This window comes from Rhinatrema bivittatum, chromosome 15 (genome assembly GCF_901001135.1).
Source record: "Rhinatrema bivittatum chromosome 15, aRhiBiv1.1, whole genome shotgun sequence".
In the NCBI taxonomy this organism is placed as follows: Eukaryota; Metazoa; Chordata; class Amphibia; order Gymnophiona; family Rhinatrematidae; genus Rhinatrema; species Rhinatrema bivittatum.
The window spans coordinates 15,643,075-15,665,171 of record NC_042629.1 but is presented as its reverse complement, the minus strand read 5'-3'; the positions used below and the strand labels follow the sequence as shown (position 1 = coordinate 15,665,171).

The window sequence follows — 22,097 nt, the reverse complement described above, 5'->3', positions numbered from 1 at the left end:
TAGAAAGAAGCGTTCCTGGGGGTGGAGTTGGAAAAGGGGAGATCATTTAGGTATCTCCTTTAGGTTTTCATAAGTATGCGTGTACACATGGACATTTACACCTGTTCTCTAGTAGATGTAAATGTGTTCGTCTATGCCACATTAAGGTACAGTCACAATCCTGCTAATTTTCAAATTAGGGCTGAAGTCTGCATGGTCTTTGTATGTGGGCTGTTATAAAATTACCCTTGCATTCAGGCCGATGCAATATAGGGCGCTTGACTGAGCGCACAGCTTTACATGCACTTAGACGTGCATTTTGGATGCAATAAGGGGATTAGTGCATCCAAAATGCATGTCCAAACCAGCCAAAACTAATACGGGTAGATTTTCAAAGGGGTACGCACGTTGGATACGCGTGTACCCCCCGAAAACCTACCCCAAAACCCCCCTGCGTGCGCCGAGCCAATTTTGCATAGGCTTGGCGGCGCGCGCAAGCCCCAGGACGCGCGTAAGTCAGGGGCTTGCATGAAGGGGCGTGTCGGGGGCGTGCCCGGAGTGACGCGGCGTTTCGAGGCGTGTCGCGGCATTTCGGGGGCGGCAACACGGGCGTGGTTTCGGCCCGGGGGCATTCCAGGGGTGTGGCCGTGGCCTCCAGACCAGCCCCCGGGACTGGAACACGGAGCGGGGCAGCCGGCCGGCATGCGCAAAGTTAAGCAGGCGTAACTTTGCCGACAAAGGTGGGGGGGGGGGGGGTTGGATAGGGCCGGGGGGGTGGGTTAGGTAGTGGAAGGGAAGGGAAGGTGTGGGGGGTGGAAGGAAAGTTCCCTCAGAGGCCGCTCCGATTTCGGAGCGGCCTCGGAGGAAACGGAGGCAGGCTGCGCGGCTCGGCATGCGCAGGCTGCCGATTTTGGGCAGCCTTGCGTGCGCCGACCCCGGATTTTAATGGATACACGCTGCTATGCGCGTATCTATTAAAATCCCGCATACTCTTGTTTGCGCCTGGTGCGCGAACAAAAGTACGCGTCCGTGCAACTTTATAAAATCCGGCCCATAGCGTTCATGACATGTACATTCATAATGATGAGGCTATTAGCTATTACCCCCTGATGCAAAAAAAAAAATGTGCACTGACGCACATTTTTGCTCTCAAAAATTAACACCTGGATATATTAAGTTGGAGGAACCAAAAAAAGGAAAATGTAAAAAAAAGGAGAACATAAAAAAAAAAGAAAAGTGTCACCAGCGGTCAGGTTAGGAAAATGGACGCTGAATTAACGAGTATCCACTTTCCTAACCTGAGGCTGTGCACAGTAGAGATGTGAATCGTGTGATCGATCGTCTTAACGATCGATTTTGGCTAGGGGGAGGGAGGGAATCGGATCGTCACGGTTTTGTTTTGTTTTAAATCGTGTAAATCGTAAATCGGGGGAGGGCGGGAAAACCGGCACACTAAAACAACCCTAAAACCCACCCGACCCTTTAAAATAAATCCCCCACCCTCCCGAACCACCCCAAAATGTCTTAAATTACCTGGGGTCCAGTGGGGGGGGTCCCGGTGTGATCTTCCACTCTCGGGCCACGGGTGCGTTAATAGAAATGGTGCCAGCGCTACCTTTGCCCTGTCATATGACAGGGCAAAGGTAGCGCCGGCGCCATTTTGGTTCCTGTCCCCCGACGTCACGAGCACAGGAGATCGCTCCCGGACCCCCGCTGGACCCCCAGGGACTTTTCGCCAGCTTGGGGGGGGCCTCCTGACCCCCACAAGACTTGCCAAAAGTCCAGCGGGGGTCCGGAAGTGACCTCCTGCACTCGAATCGTATTGCCATATTGTAAAAATGTGGCCGGCACCATTTTCAATACGGCAATACGATTCAAGTACAGGAGGTCACTTCCGGACCCCCGCTGGACTTTTGGCAAGTCTTGTGGGGGTCAGGAGGCCCCCCCAAGCTGGCCAAAAGTCCCTGGGGGTCCAGCGGGGGTCCGGGAGCGATCTCCTGTGCTCGTGACGTCGGGGGACAGGAACCAAAATGGCGCCGGCGCTACCTTTGCCCTGTCATATGACAGGGCAAAGGTAGCGTGCCTCTAACGATTTTTAACGATTTAAAATATATCGGACGATATTTTAAATTGTCAAAAAACGATTCACATCCCTAGTGCACAGGTTAAGAAAATGGATGCTTGTAAAATTGAGCATCCATTTTCCTAACCCACACTGACAGCCACCTCTCCTAGGCACCCGATGCAGAGGAGCCGCTAGGTCGCAAAATTTTCCCTAGTGCCTCCTTTTTAATGCAGCAGCCCATTTAAATATTATATCGGGCGCCCGGGAGAGGTGGATTGGCACGTGTTGAGAGAGCAGGCGCTCAATCATGAGCACCCATTAACACACATTGATATTGCATCGGCCCATTAGTATCATTGTCCTGGTTTTAAGAGCATAAATTTATATTCCGTGTTATGTAGTCCCCATTCTTTTCAAATATGCTGCATATGTGGATCATTCATTCTTTTTCTACATCCTGCAGAAAAAAAACCCAAGATATGTGATCTCTTGATAGAAAAAAATTGTATTAAATTCAGTTCAGCACAGAATCAGATATAACGACAGATTCTGTGATGAAATAGCCAATAATGATTTATTTTTCCTCCTGCCTGAGACAGAGATTTTAAATGAAGTTTACATGAACCCTTGAAATTCTGTGGTGACTGATGATTTTCAAATCCACCCATATATTTTTAGAATATATATTTTTTGGAGACCACAGATTTTACTGTTGTGCTGCCTGGGGTGTGCATATGTCTGTCCTTTAACCTTTTCTTGACTTAAGCTACAACACAAAGCTGAGGCTCCATGATCTTAAGGAAAATATCTTGTCAGTGTTATCCCAACATTTGATCAGCAAATGAATAATATTTTACAAAAGGGGGATCTCATTACCGAGGTTAGATAAAAGATTTGCATTTTGCATATGAGGGTTTTTTGCTGTTGCTCAGCTCAGAACAGAAATGTGGCATTTTTCCGTGGAGATGTGGGACTGCTGCGTGACAGTGGGCTTTTCCTGGAACTTTTAGCGCCGTCTGGAATCCAGCTGTGGCGTCATACAAGATAGTAAGGTAATAACGCTAGGGTGAAGTGAAAATAAATTATATGCACAACACTAAACCTAGGCTGTGTTTAAAGTCATTTCCTTTTTTACTACTTAGTAGAGCACTGGCATATTGTGCTAAATTCCTTATTTGTAAAAACAGTGATCTCTACCTTGAACAGTTAAAGAACTCAAATTGTATTTACTGTGCTGAGAAAGTTTAAAAAATGTAATAGTATGCAGTAAAAGTACAGAAGAGTTACCAAGTATTTTGTTTCTCTGGGTTGTAAGATTTTGGTTATTGAGCTGACCCGATAGTTTCATGGCAGTGCTGTGTACTGATATGCAGATGGACCTGGGTTTTTATCTCCAGCTTACATCTTCCTCTGCCTGGGTCACCAGAACTGTGGGATTACAGATGCAGAATTTACAAATCTTGGGGATTTACCGTCATCTCGCTACAGCGACAACTAACAGTTGGATTTAGGGTCCCAGAAGGAGCCTTAATGCTTGGCTCCTGCCCAGGACTGTCACCAGAATGACTGAATTGAGATGGGAGGGGAAGGAAGAGAAAAACGATGGGAAAGAAATCTGCAGGTTATTATGAGGGAAAGCTCGTGACATCCGACGCCAGCTTTGGTTCCGATCAAGCTGGAAGTCCAAAGGAGAAGGCAATTGTTGGATTTATTAAAAAAAATGTATTCTAAAGGCCCATTTTCAAAGAGAGAGAATTTAAGAGCTGAAATATTGTGTAGCAATCTGTTAGATTTTTTTGTGTGTGGCTGAAACAACAAGTATTTAAAATGTAATCTTCAGAGAGTAATTTTGCTAGCTTACTAATGGAAAGAAAGATATATTATGAGGACAATTGTCCACACAGTTTACAAGGGTCCAAATCATAGTACCTGTGCTAATCTGTTGTCTGAAAGTTATCCTCTCCCAGTGTAGCTCCAGTTATGCTTTTATCCACAGTGAGAGGCGGTGTTCCCGGGAGGGGAGAAAATGAATTTGTAGAGTTTGCATTTCCAAATCTACAGATATTTACTATATTTTGAGTGAAAAAAGTGCCTGCACCAAAAGCTGGTGGGTATGCAAGCTTCAAAGTGAGAAAGGGGCACTCATGTTCCCATATAGAAAATTGTCACAGATTCTGCAGGTGAAAAAGTGCTGGCGGACCTTAGAGTCATGCAGACAGTTTGCAAATTGTCCCTGCTTGCCTTAATTGTCCTTTTACTTGCTTTTTATGTAAGTTTGTTTTTTCTTTTGTTTGCTTTTTTTGCTAGGACTATTTTAAAATCTTTAACAGCCTTTAAAGATAGTAACATCTGCAATTCGCTGTATTTTTAACCCTTTCCACAGGCAGTCAAGGGCAGTTTCCCATCACACAGAATGTTACAGCTATTGAAGGAGGTACCGCAAACTTAACCTGCCGGGTTGATCAAAATGATAACACCTCCCTCCAGTGGTCAAATCCAGCTCAGCAGACGCTGTACTTCGATGACAAAAAAGGTAAATTCGTTTCACTGTCTGTATGTATATAGGGACAGAGAGAGAAATGCTCAGAAAGGGATTTTTTCTTGCGCTAAAGGTTATTCGCTTCTTGTTGGATTTCAAAATTGCTGGTGCCAATCTGTATTTGTTAACGGAAAAAATTATATGTTGGGTAGGTGGCCAAGAGCTAAGTGTAGTTTAAGAGAAAAGCTGTCCAATTTAATGCCGTAATGACGATGAAGATCAATACAGCTGGTATTTCTAAACAACTTATCATTCATTTTTTATATTTTACTAACTGTGCAAAGGGAAGCACATCCTGGATCCCTTCCTTGATTGATCAGTCACATTCCCTTTTGTTGCTGTATTTATTTTCTATCGACTACAATATGGAGTCTTATCCCCATCCCCCCTCCCCATTCTGTGTCCAAGGGGGAGGGAGTGAGGATTCTTTATTGAATAAGGACATAATATGAAATGGAAGACGGTATCTGTGAACACTGCTGAAAGCTAAAGCTAGAGATAGGGAGAGATAGAATTAGATACTCGAGTAAGCATGCAGCACTGATATACAAAACAATAGCCTATGAAATGGATCTGCTTTTCCTGATCTTCATGAATACATAGACCTGAAAGACTCTATTTAAAGCTGGGCTGCTGTGCACACTTTACATTAGGAAACCTCATAACTAGTGAAAACATGAAGCAAGTATGAGATCATTTACTCTGCATCGCTTTCTTATACCCAGCATGTCTTAGCCAGCCTCAGGCAACCTTCTGGCAAAGTAAGACAGATGAAAAGGTTAGAGGTATTTCCAGTGAAGGTTTCCTAGCACCTATAAACATCTCACTGTATGTTTATTCATGAAGGGAAAATTAGACATGTCTCAGGTATGTAATTTAATATTCCAGGACCCCGCAGAGGGACTGGTTTATCAAAGGGTTTCCTCTCATCACGGAATGGTAGAAAACACTTGATAAATTGCACTCGTCGTTTTAATACTGTTTATATGAATAGGTTTATTGCACCTTCAGTGTTTTCAATCTGAAAGTGTCTTCCTTAATGGAAACAGTACAATTAATGGCATCTGTGGCATGCTGATTTGCATTGGCTCTAACAAATTTTTCATTTTTGTATATAAATTGTTACATAGAGTAAGACTATTTTTGCTTTTTGCATGACTGTAAGAACGTATTAACTGTACCAGAAATGACACAAGGTAATGTGCCTCACAACCTTCCAACTCAGTGTCCACCAAGAAAAAACAAATAATGCATATCAAGAATTAATGAAAGTTAGATGGGCAAGAAGATTGGATCTTGGTCTTACACCCTGCTCATCATCTAGGTGTGTACTGCTGGTGGAGCGTATTGGATTATAATCCAAAGATCATAAGAAAACAAATCATAAGTGAATCAGAGAAAGCAACTGCTTGGATTTTCTGGATATATTTTTCTGAGATATTGGATCACTATCCAATAAACTGGATGATACACACCTGGATAATTGATGGTATTTCCACCATATGGGGCCCGATATTCAAAGCACATTCAGCGCTATTTCTCAAGATAAGCAGGATTTATGCAGCTAAGTGGCAGCCGCTGAATATGCGCCTACATTCAGCAGTCACCGCTTAGCCATATAAGTTCCTTCTACAGCTAAAAGTTAAATGCACAAAAGATAGGGGTATACTGGGCAGATCAGGAGCGGAGCAAGTTAGCCATATAACTTATACAGCTAACTACTGATATTTGGAGTTAGCTGCATAAGTATATGTGTAAGTTTAGACTTGCCATAGAGCAGGCCTAACTTAGCCGAGTAGACTTATGTGGCTAAGTATGGTTATGTACGCATATATTCAACGACTTTGCCTTGCTGCTGAATATACATCATAACTTAGCCAGATAGGTTCTAACTTTGAATATCTACCTCTTTATTTTCTTTTTTTTGCTGATCTGTATTTGAAGTAATAATATATTACATTTTTCACTAAAAATGAAAATATGAAGGGAAAACATCCAAGGCAATGAAACAGAAACAAACCAGCATGCCTTTGATTCCTTTCCTGGGGATAGGAAACTGATTGACTAGATTCAGATGAACTCTGGCATCACTGTTCTCCAGTTAGGAAAAAAACCCTCTAAAATAAAGAATGTTATGTAATAGTGAAGGTAATTTAATGATTGCTTAAATAAAGAGCATTAGATGCTGATTGAGTTTGCTTATTTAGTATAAATATATTATCGGTACAGGTTTTATTATTACTGATTGTGAATGAAATAAGGTGTATCTGTAATTCACAGATAGTGAATGTACCATTTCTAAAGCACTACTAGATATACACAGCACTGTACAGAAGAGACAATTCCTGCTCCTTGGAGTGACATCTACTGGAGAACAATAGCATTTTATTAATGTTAAATGATCACCAAATGTGACTGTTTTGGACCATCTTAATTTGGCCATAAGTGTTGCACTGTCTTCCTAATGCCCATTGCACACCAAGAAGGCAGCTGGTTTTTGATTGGCCAGAGATGCTCCATTAGTCCCAGCATTCCATTCCTGTTTTCATTGTTGTATATAACGTTCTTACAGCAATAAAAAGTAAAGACAGTATAGCTGTCTTTAATAATCTGTTTAAAATTGGCACATAAGTGCTGTGGGATCATTTAATAGCTAAAGGACTAGTAAACTTCCAGGAAGTGTCCTGCTCTAACCAGCTTGACCTAGGTTTAAACTGATGGGGCATCCATTTTTATTGGAGTGGTTTACAGGCCTCCAAACCAAACCAAACCAAAAGGAAGAGCTGGACAGAGATCTGGTTGAAGACATCCAAAAGATAGGAAAGAAGGGAGAAGTGGTGATCGTTGGAGACTTTAATGTGCCAGATGTAGACTGGAGAATCCCATCTGCAGAATCTAATAATAGTAGAGAGATAGTTGATGCCATGCAAGTAGCTTTATTCAAACAAATGGTAATAGAACCCATGAGAGAAGGAGCTATACTCGACTTAGTGCTCACTAATGGAGATAATGTCTCTGATGTCCAGGTGGGCACCCACCTCAGCACCAGTGATCATCAAACAGTATGGTTTAATATCACAAAAAGGGTACAGAAAAGAAACACAAAGACCCGAGTTTTGCAGTTCAAAAACACGGATTTTGATGAAATGGGGAAATACCTGGAGGAAGAACTAAATGGCTGGGAGAACGAGAGAGATGTGGATCAGCAGTGGACCAATCTAAAAGGAGCAATTACCAAAGCAACTAATCTATATGTTAGAAAAGTAAAGAAAGGCAAAAGAAAAATGAAACCTATCTGGTTCTCAAAGGAGATGGCTGATAAAATAAAGGCTAAAAGAACAGCGTTCAAGAAATATAAAAGATCCCAAAGGGAGGAGCACAAAGAAGAATATTTGGTAGAACTGAGGGAGATGAAGAAATTAATCAAGATGGCAAAAAGTCAAGCGAAAGAGAGGATTGCCAAGGAGATAAAGAATGGTGACAAAACATTTTTCAGATACATCAGTGAAAAGAGAAAAGTTCAAAGTGGTATAGTGAAATTGAAAGGTGGAAAGGATCAATGTGTGGAGAAAGACGAGGAAATGGCAGAAATATTAAACAATTACTTCAGTTCTGTGTTCACTAAAGAAGACCCTGGAGAAGGACCATCTCTACTTAACAAGAAACTGGAGGGGAGTGGAGTAGATGAAACTCCATTTACAGTAGAAAAGGTATGGGAAGAGCTGAAGAATCTGAAAGTGGACAAAGCCATGGGGCCTGATGAGGTTCACCCCAGGATACTGAGGGAACTCAGAGATGTGCTGGCGGGTCCGCTGTGTGACCTGTTCAATAGATCACTAGAAACGGGAGTGGTGCCGAGTGATTGGAGAAGAGCAGTGGTAGTCCCGCTTCACAAGAGTGGGAACAGAGAAGAGGCTGGTAACTACAGACCGGTTAGCCTCACTTTGGTGGTGGGAAAAGTAATGGAGTCACTGTTGAAAGAGAGAATAGTGAACTATCTACAGTCGGGAGAATTGATGAACCAGAGGCATCATGGATTCACCAGGGGAAGATCCTGTCAGGCAAATCTGATTGACTTTTTAGACTGGGTAACCAAGGAATAGGATCAAGGAAGAGCGCTCGATGTCATCTACTTGGATTTCAGCAAAGCTTTTGATACAGTTCCACACAGGAGACTGGTGAATAAAATGAGAAGCTTAGGAGTGAGTGCCAAGGTGGTGGCCTGGATTGCAAACTGGTTGACGGACAGAAGACAATGTGTGATGGTAAATGGAACTCTCTCTGAAGAGAGAGTGGTTTTAAGCAGTGTACTGCAAGGATCAATGTTGGGAGCGATCCTGTTCAATATCTTTGTGAGCAACATTGCGAATTGGATAGAAGGTAAAGTTTGTCTTTTTGCAGACAACACTAAGATCTGCAATAGAGTGGACATGCCGGAAGGAGTGGAGCGAATGAGACTGGATTTAAGGAAGCTGGAAGAGTGGTCGAAGATATGGCAGCTGAGATTCAATGCCAAGAAGTGCAAAGTCATGCATATGGGAAGAGGAAATCCGAATGAACTGTATTCGATGGGGGGGGGGGGGGGGAAGATTGATGTGCATGGAGCAGGAGACAGACCTTGGGGTGATGGTGTCTAATGATCTGAAGTCAGCAAAACAATGTGACAAGGCGATAGCAAAAGCCAGAAGAATGCTGGGCTGCATTGAGAGAGAAATATCGAGTAAGAAAAGGGAAGTGATTATCCCCTTGTACAGGTCCTTGGTGAGACCTCACCTGGAGTACTGTGTTCAGTTCTGGAGACCATATCTCCAAAGAGACAGAGACAAGATGGAAGCGGTCCAGAGAAGGGTGACCAGAAAGGTGGAGGGTCTTCATCGAATGACTTACGAGGAGAGATTGAAGAATATAAATATGTACACCCTGGAAGAAAGGAGGAGCAGGGGTGATATGATTCAAACTTTCAGATACTTGAAAGGTTTTAACGATCCAAAGACGACAAACCTTTTCCGTCGGAAAAAAATCAGCAGAACCAGGGGTCACGAGTTGAAGCTCCAAGGAGGAAGACTCAGAACCAATGTCAGGAAGTATTTCTTCATGGAGAGGGTGGTGGATGCCTGGAATACCCTTCCGGAGAAAGTGGTGAAGACCAGAACTGTGAAGGACTCCAAAGGGGCGTGGGATAAACACTGTGGATCCATCAAGTCTAGAGGACGTGAATGAAGAGTGGGTGGCTCATGGGAATGACGGCTACTGCCTGGAGATTATACACTTATTCAATAAACATACACACGGTTAATGCGACTCCAACATTGCTCTAAGCTGCAACAGCAAGAGGAAGTGTGGAAAAAAAAGGATTTGCATTCACAAAAAGCGGGGAGTAGCTTGCTTGTTAGGGCGGTTACTACCCCAAACTAAATAAGCCAGATACTTTACTTTCAATGCATATCCAGCATAGCTCTCTGCTTCAACGGCAGGGAGAAAGTATGATACTTCACTTTCAACACACATCCAGCATAGCTCTCTGCTTCAATGGCAGGGGGAACGTAGAAAGGTGGATCTATATACAGACAATAACCAACAAGGACTGAGTTACATAGTCTGGGTAAACAAAGGCATGGGTGTAGCTTGCTTATTGCGGCGGTTACTACCCCTAACTATGGTAGATATTCACTTGGATGCAGTTCCAACACTGCTCTCTACATTAAAGGTGCGGGTAGAAGGGAAATAGAACCAAAAGGTTACTAAAAGCCAAGAGTAACAGAAGTATGAGAGAAATTAAAAAAAAAAAAAAAAGTGCATAGCTTGCTGGGCAGACTGGATGGGCCGTTTGGTCTTCTTCTGCCATCATTTCTATGTTTCTATGTTTTCTATGTTTCTAAACAAAGGGGGATTTTTTTTTAAGTTTCTCTATTTCAAATGGTTGCCCCAAAAGCTTTTATTTAAATCAGATACAGGCCGATACAGTACAGTGCGTTCCGGTGGAGCGCACTGTTAACCGGCATTTGGACACGCGTTTTCGACGCACTAGCTTTACCCCTTATTCAGTAAGGGGTAAAGCTAGGTCAAAAACGCACATCCAACCCCCCCCCCCCCCCGAGACTAATAGCGCCCGCAACATGCAAATGCATGTTGATGGCCCTATTAGACATTCCCACGTGATACAGTAAGTAAAATGTGCAGCCAAGCCGCACATTTTACTTTAAGAAATTAGCACCTATCCAAAGGTAGGCGTTAATTTCTGTCGGCGCCAGGGAAGTGCACAGAAAAGCAGTAAAAACTGCTTTTCTGTGCACCCTCCGACTTAATATCATGGCGATATTAAGTCAGAGGTCCCAAAAGTTTTTAAAAAAAAAAAAAGTAAAAATTAAAAAAAAAATTTTAAATCAGCCTGCGGCTCGCGGGTTGAAAACCGGACGCTCAATTTTGCTGGCGTCCGGTTTCTGAACCCATGGCTGTCAGCAGGCTCGAGAACAGATGCTGGCAAAATTGAGCGTCGGCTGTCAAACCCGCTGACAACCGCCGCTCCTGTCCAAAAAGAGGCGCTAGGGATGCGCTAGTGTCCCTAGTGCCTCTTTTTACCACAGACCCTAATTTAAATATTTTGGATTACTGAATCGCGTGCACAGGACACAGGCCTGTGGGCGAACTTTACTGTATTGGCCTGATAGTTATTGAACCAGAATGCAAAATTTCTTAAAGTTATCAAACATATAGAAATCGAAATAACTAAAAACATGGAGATATTTTTAGTTTACAAGGTGACACAGCTGTTGGTCATGCATAGAAAATATTTTAGAATTTCTGATATGCCAACAAATAAATATATTCTGGGAATATTTTAGCTCTTACTTAAGCATTAGATGCAGAGATATTGATTTTCCTTTTGCCTCGAGGCAGCCTGGTGAGAAATGCTTGGGAACATTAAGACAGCAAATGAGTGTTTTGTAGCAGTGGTGCTGAAGTGTAGGAGTTTGCAGTATTTTGTGCTGAAGTGTGGGTGTTTGCATCAATTGCTAAGTCCCTTAGCTCTGCCGCTGCGATAGCTCAGTTGAGAAGGAAGTTGATCAATTGAAACAAGATGAGCTGAAACACTGATTAGAGTTCTGCTGCAAAAAGTCATCTTTTCTTTGCTTTAATTTGACACATTCTAGTATTTATTTATTTTTTTTAAGAGGAGGGAAAAGTTCTCAGGAACCAGGAACACTGAGGCTGGTTTTCAAAGGGAAGTTGCTGGTTGATTCCTATTCCTGCTGAGTTCCTAAATCTAGCTGCATAGGTTTGCTAGATGGGCAGATTTAGTGACTCAAATTGTGGCCATTGCAGTGGATGGATTTTAATTGGGCTAACAGCATAGCCAGCTAGTGCCAAATGTTTAGAACCAACCATTTTTGGATAAATTGGGACATTTTCACCGTGGATAAGTATCCTTATTAATATTACCCGTGTGACAGGACTAGTTGGGAGTTTCTCCCTATAATTTTCGTGAAGATACTTTTTAAAAAAATTTAACAAAACATACGTAGGATTTACAATTAAAGTAATTCAGACCCCTATGACCAACGAGATGGTAGTATACATGCCTGCTCGTGAATAGAGGGTCTTACATAAGTTTATTGGTGACAGTGTGCTATATAAAGATAGACCAGTACATTGGTTGGTTGAGTTGTTAGAACCAACCATCTACATTATCCAGTTTTCTTTGAGCATTACCATCTGGAATGCTATGCCCCCTGACCTTAGACAAGAACCCTGTCTACTGACGTTCAGAAAAAAACTCAAGGCTTGGCTATTTCTACAAGCCTTCCCTTGATCAGGGACCTCCCCAGCTACAGTAACACTCCAAGGCCCTCTAGTCGATGCACCCCAATTCCGATATTGTACATTACTTGATATTGTTTAGTTCCAAATTACCTCTGCCTCTGGCTCCTCTTCTTCCCAGTTCGAGTACCCCTGTTTTATTGTAACTTTTCGCTATCTTTGTTTATGTTAACGTTATTTCCCCCTTGTTCCTTGTAAACCGATATGATATGATCTATATCATGAATATCGGTATAAAAAAAGCACTAAATAAATAAATACATAAATAGGAACTGGCTTAAACTATCTAGCTGACTAAGGCTTCGATTTTCTTTCTTCGCACCGGTTTGTGAATCCCGGCACTAATGGGAGGTGTTATCGCTGCCGGCTTTCGCACCCAATAGTGCCATCATAAAAGGTGGTTCTATTGGGTGCACTACTGGTGGCGATAAGGGGTCTTACCTTTTCGCCGTCAGCGAAGTTTCCACGGCTTCCGCCCTGACCCCGTCCCGACTTCTCCTCTTCCGGTGCTGATGCTGCCCCGACTCCACCCCCTAAATGTAGTTATCTAGTTTTAAGCAAATTTTAAGCCTCAACTAGCCAACATTCAGGCCGATACAGTACAGTGCGCTCCGATGGAGCTCCGATGGAGCTCACTGTTAGCCGGCATTTGGACACGCGTTTTCGATGCGCCAGCTTTACCCCTTATTCAGTAAGGGGTAATAGCGTATCCAAAACACGTGTCCAACCCCCCCCCCCCCCCCGAACCTAATAGCACCCGCAACATGCAAATTGATGTTGATGGCCCTATTAGGTATTCCAGCGCGATTCAGTAAGTAAAATGTGCAGCCAAGCCGCACATTTTATTTTCAGAGATTAGCGCCTACCCAAAGGTAGGCGATAATTTCTCCAGGCACCGGGAAAGTGCACAGAAAAGCAGTAAAAACTGCTTTTCTGTGCACCCTCCGACTTAATATCATGGCGATATTGTGTTTTTCCTGGCACCAAGTTGCCCGTTGTGATTGTTCTCGCTCCTTCTTCGCTATTCCTGGTTCATTGTCTCCCCTCCCCATTCCCTGTTTTTTGTAATTTCCATTCTATAGTTTTGCTGTAAACTGATATGATATCTCTACTAATATTGGTATAGAAGACTCTTTAAATTAAATAAATAAATAAATAAGTTTAAAAAAGTAAAAAAAAAAAAAATATTTGAAATAGGCCCGCAGGTTGAAAACCGGACGCTCAATTTTGCCGGCTTCCGGTTTCCGAACCCGTGGCTGTCAGCGGGCTTGAAAATCGACGCCGGCAAAATTAAGCGTCGGCTGTCAAACCCGCTGACAGCCGCCGCTCCTGTCCGAAAAGTGTCCTGTGCATGCGCTGGTAGAGCGGGCACTCGCCCGTTCTCCTGCGTTTTTTACTGTATCGGCCCATAGGTTGTGGTTTAAAATTAGCATAAAGACATCTGGCTATCTTGGCCTCAGAGAAAATCTTTGAAAATCTGTCCCGTATTGTACATGTCTATTTCATTTTTGGGTTGGAGGCCAGCTGTCCATTTCTGAAGCATTAAAGAAGTCTCCCAAATGTTTCAAATGGATTAGATCAGCTGGTGAAGTCCATTTTGCAAAATATATTGCAGATGAAGCACTATATTACTGTGCAGACCTAGCAGTCAATTGTGAGCACAAGTCCTCTAGAATTTACACTAACCATGTTGTCTTCAGTTAATGAGCCCCTCGTCAGATATCATCAATCATGGTTTATTATAGAACTATAGGAGTAATGGTTAACATCTCCAACCTCACTAGCAAAGTATGCAGTTTTACTAAATAATACAAAGCACTGAACTAGAAGGAGCCAAATATAATTTGTTAAGCCAGTGGATCAACTTAGAATGATTTCTGTCCTTTACCTTTTGCTATATTTTTATAGATGCAGGCTCATTAATATAGACACAAGCACCCTTCAAGTGTTCAGCTATCTAATGCTGTGGGTCTGCCATTAAAATCCTTTGTGATGCATGATCCTTTTTATATGTTTCCAATTATGTGCACAAATATTTTGGCATATTTCATGGTAGTAAGCTGTTTAGTTTAGTCCACAGCCTCTATTACTTCTTTACAGATCAATTTTTAATATAAGCTCATGCAGCTTAGAAAACTAGTATTAAATGTGAAAATATTATGTTGGACAATGCTTCAGTTATAATAATTAATATTACAAATACTTTGCATTTTCATCTGGTAGACCTTGGACAGTAAAATTAACAATATTCAGTGTTTGTCAATTTTTTTTTCCTTTTTGAATAATTGCAAAGATTTTTTTCAGCAATACTCAACCCTTTCTTTTGTCATGTTAGGATACAATAAATCCTGCTAGACAAAAGTTGCCAAGGAAAAGCAAGAAATGCTTTCATTTCTTTAAACAGCACGATGAAAAGCTTTCCTATACTATTAATACAATGATAGTCTGAACATGAAGCATGGGGGCTGAAAAGAGTAAAGAATTGCTCTTTTGAGTTGAACCATGGGGGATTTCTGGAAGATTTACAATCATATTGGCTCATTGCTTAATCAGATGGCAGAAAGATGTTCTCTGTGTGTGTTCCTTTATCCTAATGAAAAACGCTATTACCCTGACTCAACTATAGATGCGGCGCTGGGCCAGTGCATGGACGCAGCCATTAACCTGGCGCTGCGGCCAGAGCTTTAGTGAGGGGGGGGGGGGGGATCGCCATGCACTTACAGTGTCAGGGCCAGGATCTTGGGCTTCCTCGATTCTTGGCTTTGCATCATCGGGATGCACCATTACAGCGGTGACATCACCCGATGACACGGACCCAGGACGCTGGGGGACCCGGATGCAAGAGGCTGGCCAATGGGTGGAGCAAAGGAGGAGTTGGGGAGGTTCAGGACAGCCCCCCCGAGAGGTGCAGCAACCCCATTGGGGGATTTCAATGTTAGAGGTGTGCGGGGGGACGGCTCATGCCATGTGGAGAGAGTGAGCCTGGGAGGCTAACTCTTCTTATCCCTTCTGTCTCCCGCGTCCCTTGCTGCTGTCTTTCATAGCGGCACTCATGCCCCGCATGTGGGTCTTGTGGTCAGAGATCATTCTCTGCCACTGGTTTCGGCACGCTCAGCTCTGGCGGCGTTGGATGAGCAAATTAAATAGGCAACTTCACTGAGTGGAAAGTGAATATTCACCTCAGACGTGAATGGGTCTGCGTGGAATGCGGAGACCTGTTCTGGAAAGATGGCGTACATCCCCAACCTCGCGATGAGCTATAGTGGCTGCCCAGGTTAATACTTAAAGCCTTTTCCACATATTGCAGACAAAATATACTTATCCCCTCTTACAGTACACAGAGTATGTACATAAAAGTGGGTCACTGCATTTTTACCGTAATATATGCCCTCAGAAAAGTGGAACATCGTACAGTTTTCTTTAGTCCAAATGTTGCTTTCTTGAGGCATTTCGAGTGCTGCCAGATTGGTAGCACTGGGAAAATCCTTCTTTCAGCTACTTCTTAGGACACCACATGAATAAACACATTGGGGCGGATTTTCAGAGCCCTGCTCACGTAAATCCGCCCAAAACCGGGCGGATTTACGCGAGCAGGGCCCTGCGCGCCGGGAAGCCTATTTTACATAGGCCTCCCGGCGCGCGCAGAGCCCTGGGACTCGCGCAAGTCCCGGGGTTCTCCGAGGGGGGCGTGTCGGGGGCGCGTCGGGTGGCGGGCCCGGTCGTCGCGGCGTTTCGGGGGCGTTTCGGCAGCTTTTTGGGGGCGGGTACGGGGGCGTGGCTACAGCCCGGGGCGTTCCGGGGGCGTGGCCGCGCCCTCCGTACCCGCCCCCAGGTCGCGGCCCGGCGCACAGGAGGCCCGCTCGCGCGCGGGGATTTACGCCTCCCTCCGGGAGGCGTAAATCCCCCGACAAAGGTAAGGGGGGGGTTTAGACAGGGCCGGGTGGGTGGGTTAAGTAGGGGAAGGGAGGGGAAGGTGAGGGGAGGGCAAAGGAAAGTTCCCTCCGAGGCCGCTCCGATTTCGGAGCGGCCTTGGAGGGAACGGGGGTAGGCTGCGCGGCTCGGCGCGCACCGGCTATACAAAATCCATAGCCTTGCGCGCGCCGATCCAGGTTTTTAGCAGATACGCGCGGCTCCGCGCGTATCTACTAAAATCCAGCGTACTTTTGTTTGCGCCTGGAGCGCAAACAAAAGTAGGCTATTTGCGCGCCTTTTAAAATCCGCCCCATTGGAGGTAATTCTCAAAGGAGTTTTGTGTGTAAATGTAGCATACTATTGTAGCAATTTTCAAAAGCCCATTTGTGCACTAGAAGGTAGATTTTGAAATTCCTGCGTGCGCCAAAAGTGGGAAATAGACGCACAAGTTGGGCCAGCACATGCCGAGTGGATTTTATAAGCCACCCATAGATGTGCATGTCTCCCACTGCGCGCAAGTGAAACATTTCTTTAAAGGAGCAGAGTGCAGGCTTGGTCTGGGCACGGGCACGTTGGGGCCTGGCCAAAAACTGTGTGATTTTAAGGATCAGGGCTAACAAAGGAAGGGTGACTATAAAACTTGGGGGTTTGCAAGTCCTATCGCTAAACTGAGTGACCTGGGAACAAACTGGGAAAACTGCCTACGGCATTGGCGAGTGTCCCTTGTAATATTTCCACCAACTTATGCAGTAAACATGGTATTTGCTTGCACATGCGTGCATCCATTGAAAGTTGTGCGTACATGTATGATGCATTGAACCTATTTTATAACGTGTACATATGCGTGCGTTTGTTATAAAATGGCCGTATCCTTTGGCATAAGCCGACATATGTGCATACATGTGCGCCCGCGCGGCTGTTTAAAAGTTATCATATTAGGGGGTAATTTTCTAAAGGATTTACATGTGTAAATGTAAGTACTATTGTAGCAATTTTCAAAAGTTATTTACACGCATAAAGTGCACTTATATGTGTAAAATCTATTGACAATTCAATGGCATTTATTATAGTAATTTTCAAAAGCCCACTTACACTGGTAAAGTGCATTTACACATGAAAAACACATTTTTAACAGTGTAAATGCTTTTGAAATTCAGGCCCACAATGTGTGTTTGTGCATGTAAATCCTAAGAACATTTCAATAGCATATATTGTAGCAATTTTCAGAAGCCCACTTAGACATAAATTATATTTAACATGTAAAATCCAGTTTTAAGCATGTAAATCCTTTTGAAAATTTCCACCATTATATTTTTTCCCTACCAATACGCTTCTTGCATTTTGCCCAGATCATCTGTAGCAATGAGAGTTGTGATTAGAATATTTGTGACATTGCTTTTCATTATTTATTTATTTATTAATCTATTTCTTTTTCTATACCGACATTCGGTCTGACATATCACATCGGTTTACATATAACATGATGTCTAAGGCCTGCCTTATAATGACATGATACATTATAACAGGTTAAATGCATAAACTGGCAAGGTACATGTAACTGATATTCAAAATAGTATAGGTATAACTTTGTTTAACAGAAAATCTATTTAACAGTGATAATTTCTGACTTGAAAATAACTATGTACAAGAATAAAGAGGGGGGGGGGGGGCGGACTGAATACCTAGGAACTTAGCCTAGGCAGGCTATTTGTTAGCTGTTCTTGTAGGAACTGAAACATTTATTTTTTATTTATTTATTTTATTTAGAAGCTTTTATATACCGATGAACATTGGGAACATCTCATCGGTTCACATTAAAGAAAATGCAGCTAAACGAGCTTTACAGAGAAACAAAGAACCTTGTGCATAAAATTGAACCTCAGTGAGCAAGGTAACATAACATACCAGGGGAGATAAACTAACTAGAGCAAAGGGAATACTGCACAATTTACAAATTATGTGGCATCAAAATATAACTATTTACATGTAGAATGTCATATAAGTTAGAGGAGCAGAGGTATCAGGGGGGAGAGGTAAACTGTTATGAGTATGCTTGCTTGAAAAGGCAAGTTTTCAGGTTCTGTTTAAATTTTTTTTGGGCAGGGTTCCTGATGAAGGAAGGGTGGGAGCTTCTTCCATAGGACAGGTCCCGCTAAGGATAATGCCCGAGCTTTAGTGGATCCAAGTTTAGACTGTTTGAATTTTGATCTTATAGCGTTCACATTGGATCTTGTAGCGTTCACATTGGAGAGAAAAAGTTACAGAATGGCACTCCGAAACGTGTTCTAGCTTTTATGTGGGTGCCTGGTTTGGTTTTTTTATCAAAGTTCTAAAATGGATCCCAAATGGAAAAATTGTCCAAAGTACAATGAAAGCAATAAACAGGTCCATGAACTTCACATATGATGCAAAATATATATCAGGATATAGACACCACTGTAAGATCAAGAAGTACACAATCAAAATATAAATAGGAGGACAATAAATAAAAAATGTGTAGTGTTTATCCTCTGAACTAAATCCAAAAGCACAGATAGAGATGTCCAAATGCGAGATAAGTTTAGCACAGTGTGATGGATACGCAAAAAGGTAGGGGAAATCACTTTCCCGGGAATTGCCTTCTACAAATTGATAATAAATTATTAATTCTAATAATGTCTAGTGTGATTAGGCTGGTAGTAGATGAACAGATTAGATAATATTTAGATCGATTCTGAATTGATTATACTTATTGTAAAAATCATTCTGATTTTCATATACAATATCAACAGCATTGATGAGTTCTAATGCATCAACTGTTCAATAAGTTTTCCCTGACATAAGTAAAGCAATTTCAATTACAGTGACTTTTTATTAGACCTAATAAGAGATAGGTACTATGTTCAGGGTTTTAATGGGTCTTTTACTCTTTTCCTATTTAATTGTACAGAATGCAGGGTATAACAAAACTGAGGCTTTAAAGAAACAAATATGATTTTCCTTTTACCTCCTCCCCCCCCCCCCCCCCCCAGCTTCAAGATGTCTTCCTTAGTCCAATTGTAATCCTCTCTTCTTTTAAAATTCTGGGACTGGTTAGGGTGCCCCCCCCCCCCTTCCTTTTTGCCTCCCATAAAAATTGTAGCCCCTTATATAAACCCTGGATCTAGTGTTAGGCCTTACTTGTTATGCTGAGGCAAATGTTAGTTTTATTGCATTTGATGGTTAGCTTTTCTTAAGAAAAAGGGATTTAAAATAAAATCAAAATGGGCAAAACAATAAATCATTTACAAAAACAATAACTAAAACAGAACTTAAGAACATAAGAAAATGCCATACTGGGTCAGACCAAGAGTCCATCAAGCCCAGCATCCTGTTTCCAACAGTGGCCAATCCAGGCCATAAGAACCTGGCAAGTACCCAAAAACTAAGTCTATTCCATGTTACCATTGCTAATGGCAGTGGCTATTCTCTAAGTGAAAATAGCAGGTAATGGACTTCTCCTCCAAGAACTTATCCAATCCTTTTTTAAACACAGCTATACTAACTGCACTAACCACATCCTCTGGCAACAAATTCCAGAGTTTAATTGTGCGTTGAGTGAAAAAGAACTTTCTCTGATTAGTTTTAAATGTGCCCCATGCTAACTTCATGGAGTGCTCCCTAATCTTTCTACTATCCGAAAGAGTAAATAACCGATTCACATCTACCCGTTCTAGACCTCTCATGATTTTAAACACCTCTACCATATCCCCCCCTCAGCCGTCTCTTCTCTAACCTGAAAAGTCCTAACCTCTTTAGTCTTTCCTCATAGGAGAGTTGTTCCATTCCCCTTATCATTTTGGTAGCCCTTCTCTGTACCTTCTCCATCGCAATTATATCTTTTTTGAGATGCGGCAACCAGAATTGTACACAGTATTCAAGGTGCAGTCTCCCCATGGAGCGATACAGAGGCATTATGACATTTTCCATTTTATTCACCATTCCCTTTCTAATAATTCCCAACATTCTGTTTGCTTTTTTGACTGCCGCAGCACACTGAACCGACGATTTCAATGTGTTATCCACTATGACACCTAGATCTCTTTCCTGGGTTGTAGCATCTAATATGGAACCCAACATTGTGTAATTATAGCATGGGTTATTTTTCCCTATACGCATCACCTTGCACTTATCCACATTAAATTTCATCTGCCATTTTGATGCCCAATTTTCCAGTTTCACAAGGTCTTCCTGCAATTTATCACAATCTGCTTGTGATTTAACTACTCTGAACAGTTTTGTGTCATCTGCAAATTTGATTATCTCACTCGTCGTATTTCTTTCCAGATCATTTATAAATATATTGAACAGTAAGGGTCCCAATACAGATCCCTGAGGCACTCCACTGTCCACTCCCTTCCACTGAGAAAATTGTCCATTTAATCCTACTCTCTGTTTCCTGTCTTTTAGCCAGTTTGCAATCCATGAAAGGACATCGCCACCTATCCCATGACTTTTTACTTTTCCCAGAAGCCTCTCATGAGGAACTTTGTCAAACGCCTTCTGAAAATCCAAGTATACTATATCTACCGGTTCACCTTTATCCACATGTTTATTAACTCCTTCAAAAAAGTGAAGCAGATTTGTGAGGCAAGACTTGCCCTGGGTAAAGCCATGCTGACTTTGTTCCATTAAACCATGTCTTTCTATATGTTCTGTGATTTTGATGTTTAGAACACTTTCCACTATTTTTCCTGGCACTGAAGTCAGGCTAACCGGTCTGTAGTTTCCCGGATCGCCCCTGGAGCCCTTTTTAAATATTGGGGTTACATTTGCTATCCTCCAGTCTTCAGGTACAATGGATGATTTTAATGATAAATTACAAATTTTTACTAATAGGTCTGAAATTTCATTTTTTAGTTCCTTCAGAACTCTGGGGTGTATACCATCCGGTCCAGGTGATTTACTACTCTTCAGTTTGTCAATCAGGCCTACCACATCTTCTAGGTTCACCGTGATTTGATTCAGTCCATCTGAATCATTACCCATGAAAACCAATCCTCTTGTTTTTTCTTAATATTTTTAGCCTATTTAGCTAACGATTGCTTTTAATACTATTTCCTTGCAATTTGTATGTAATTACATTGTTCCCATTTATTTATGTTTCAGGCAAATTATTTTGATGTAGTTGTCTTCCATGTAACTCCAAAGCTTTCTTAAGAGAGTAGTTCCCCGGTGTTAAAGAAAAGAGGGGAAGATTAGCCACAGACTTTTTAAAGATTCTGACCCACATCTGCTTTGCAGGTAGTTCTTATCTAATATGCAAGCTGCTTTTTCTTCTCTGTGTTTTTTGTTTAATTGGGTGTAGCCTATCAGACACTAGAAAATGAGTTGGTGTTTCTGTTTTCTTGAGATGAATTTCTGTTTCTCCCACTCATTTCTTGCAAATATTGGCACCCTCTGTACTTCCTTTGGTATTTTTGCCTCTTCAAAATATTCCTGTTCATTATGTGTCCTGCTTATTACCTGAATACTAACAGTTCTGTAAACTACAATAAGGTTCATCTGCAGAAGTGATTAGCATCCAAAACTACTAAAAGTAAACATTTATTGTCTCCTCAATCTGTTAATTATACAACAGACTGTACCTTACAATTGAAATAATGATTAGATGAATAATCTAAAAATAGGCTCTGCCTCTCATGAGTGGCAATCATTTTTAATTAATGGCGTAACTCTTTGCAGTGTATTAGACGTAGTGATGTGCATTTATTTCAAATGAATAGCCTATCCGCAATGAATATACCATATTCGTCTGACTTGCTT

At 42.2% G+C, this 22,097-nt stretch overlaps 1 protein-coding gene across 1 annotated transcript in view; it reads left to right on the top strand.

The window, feature by feature from the left end:
• The window catches only part of CADM2 (cell adhesion molecule 2), a 1,264,184-nt gene that overhangs the window by 847,320 nt on the left and 394,767 nt on the right, over positions 1 to 22,097 (top strand). Inside the window, exon 3 of the mRNA XM_029578402.1 lies at positions 4,428 to 4,577. Within this exon, the coding sequence (XP_029434262.1) occupies positions 4,428 to 4,577 (150 nt within the window). The remainder of the gene's footprint in view (positions 1 to 4,427; positions 4,578 to 22,097) is intronic.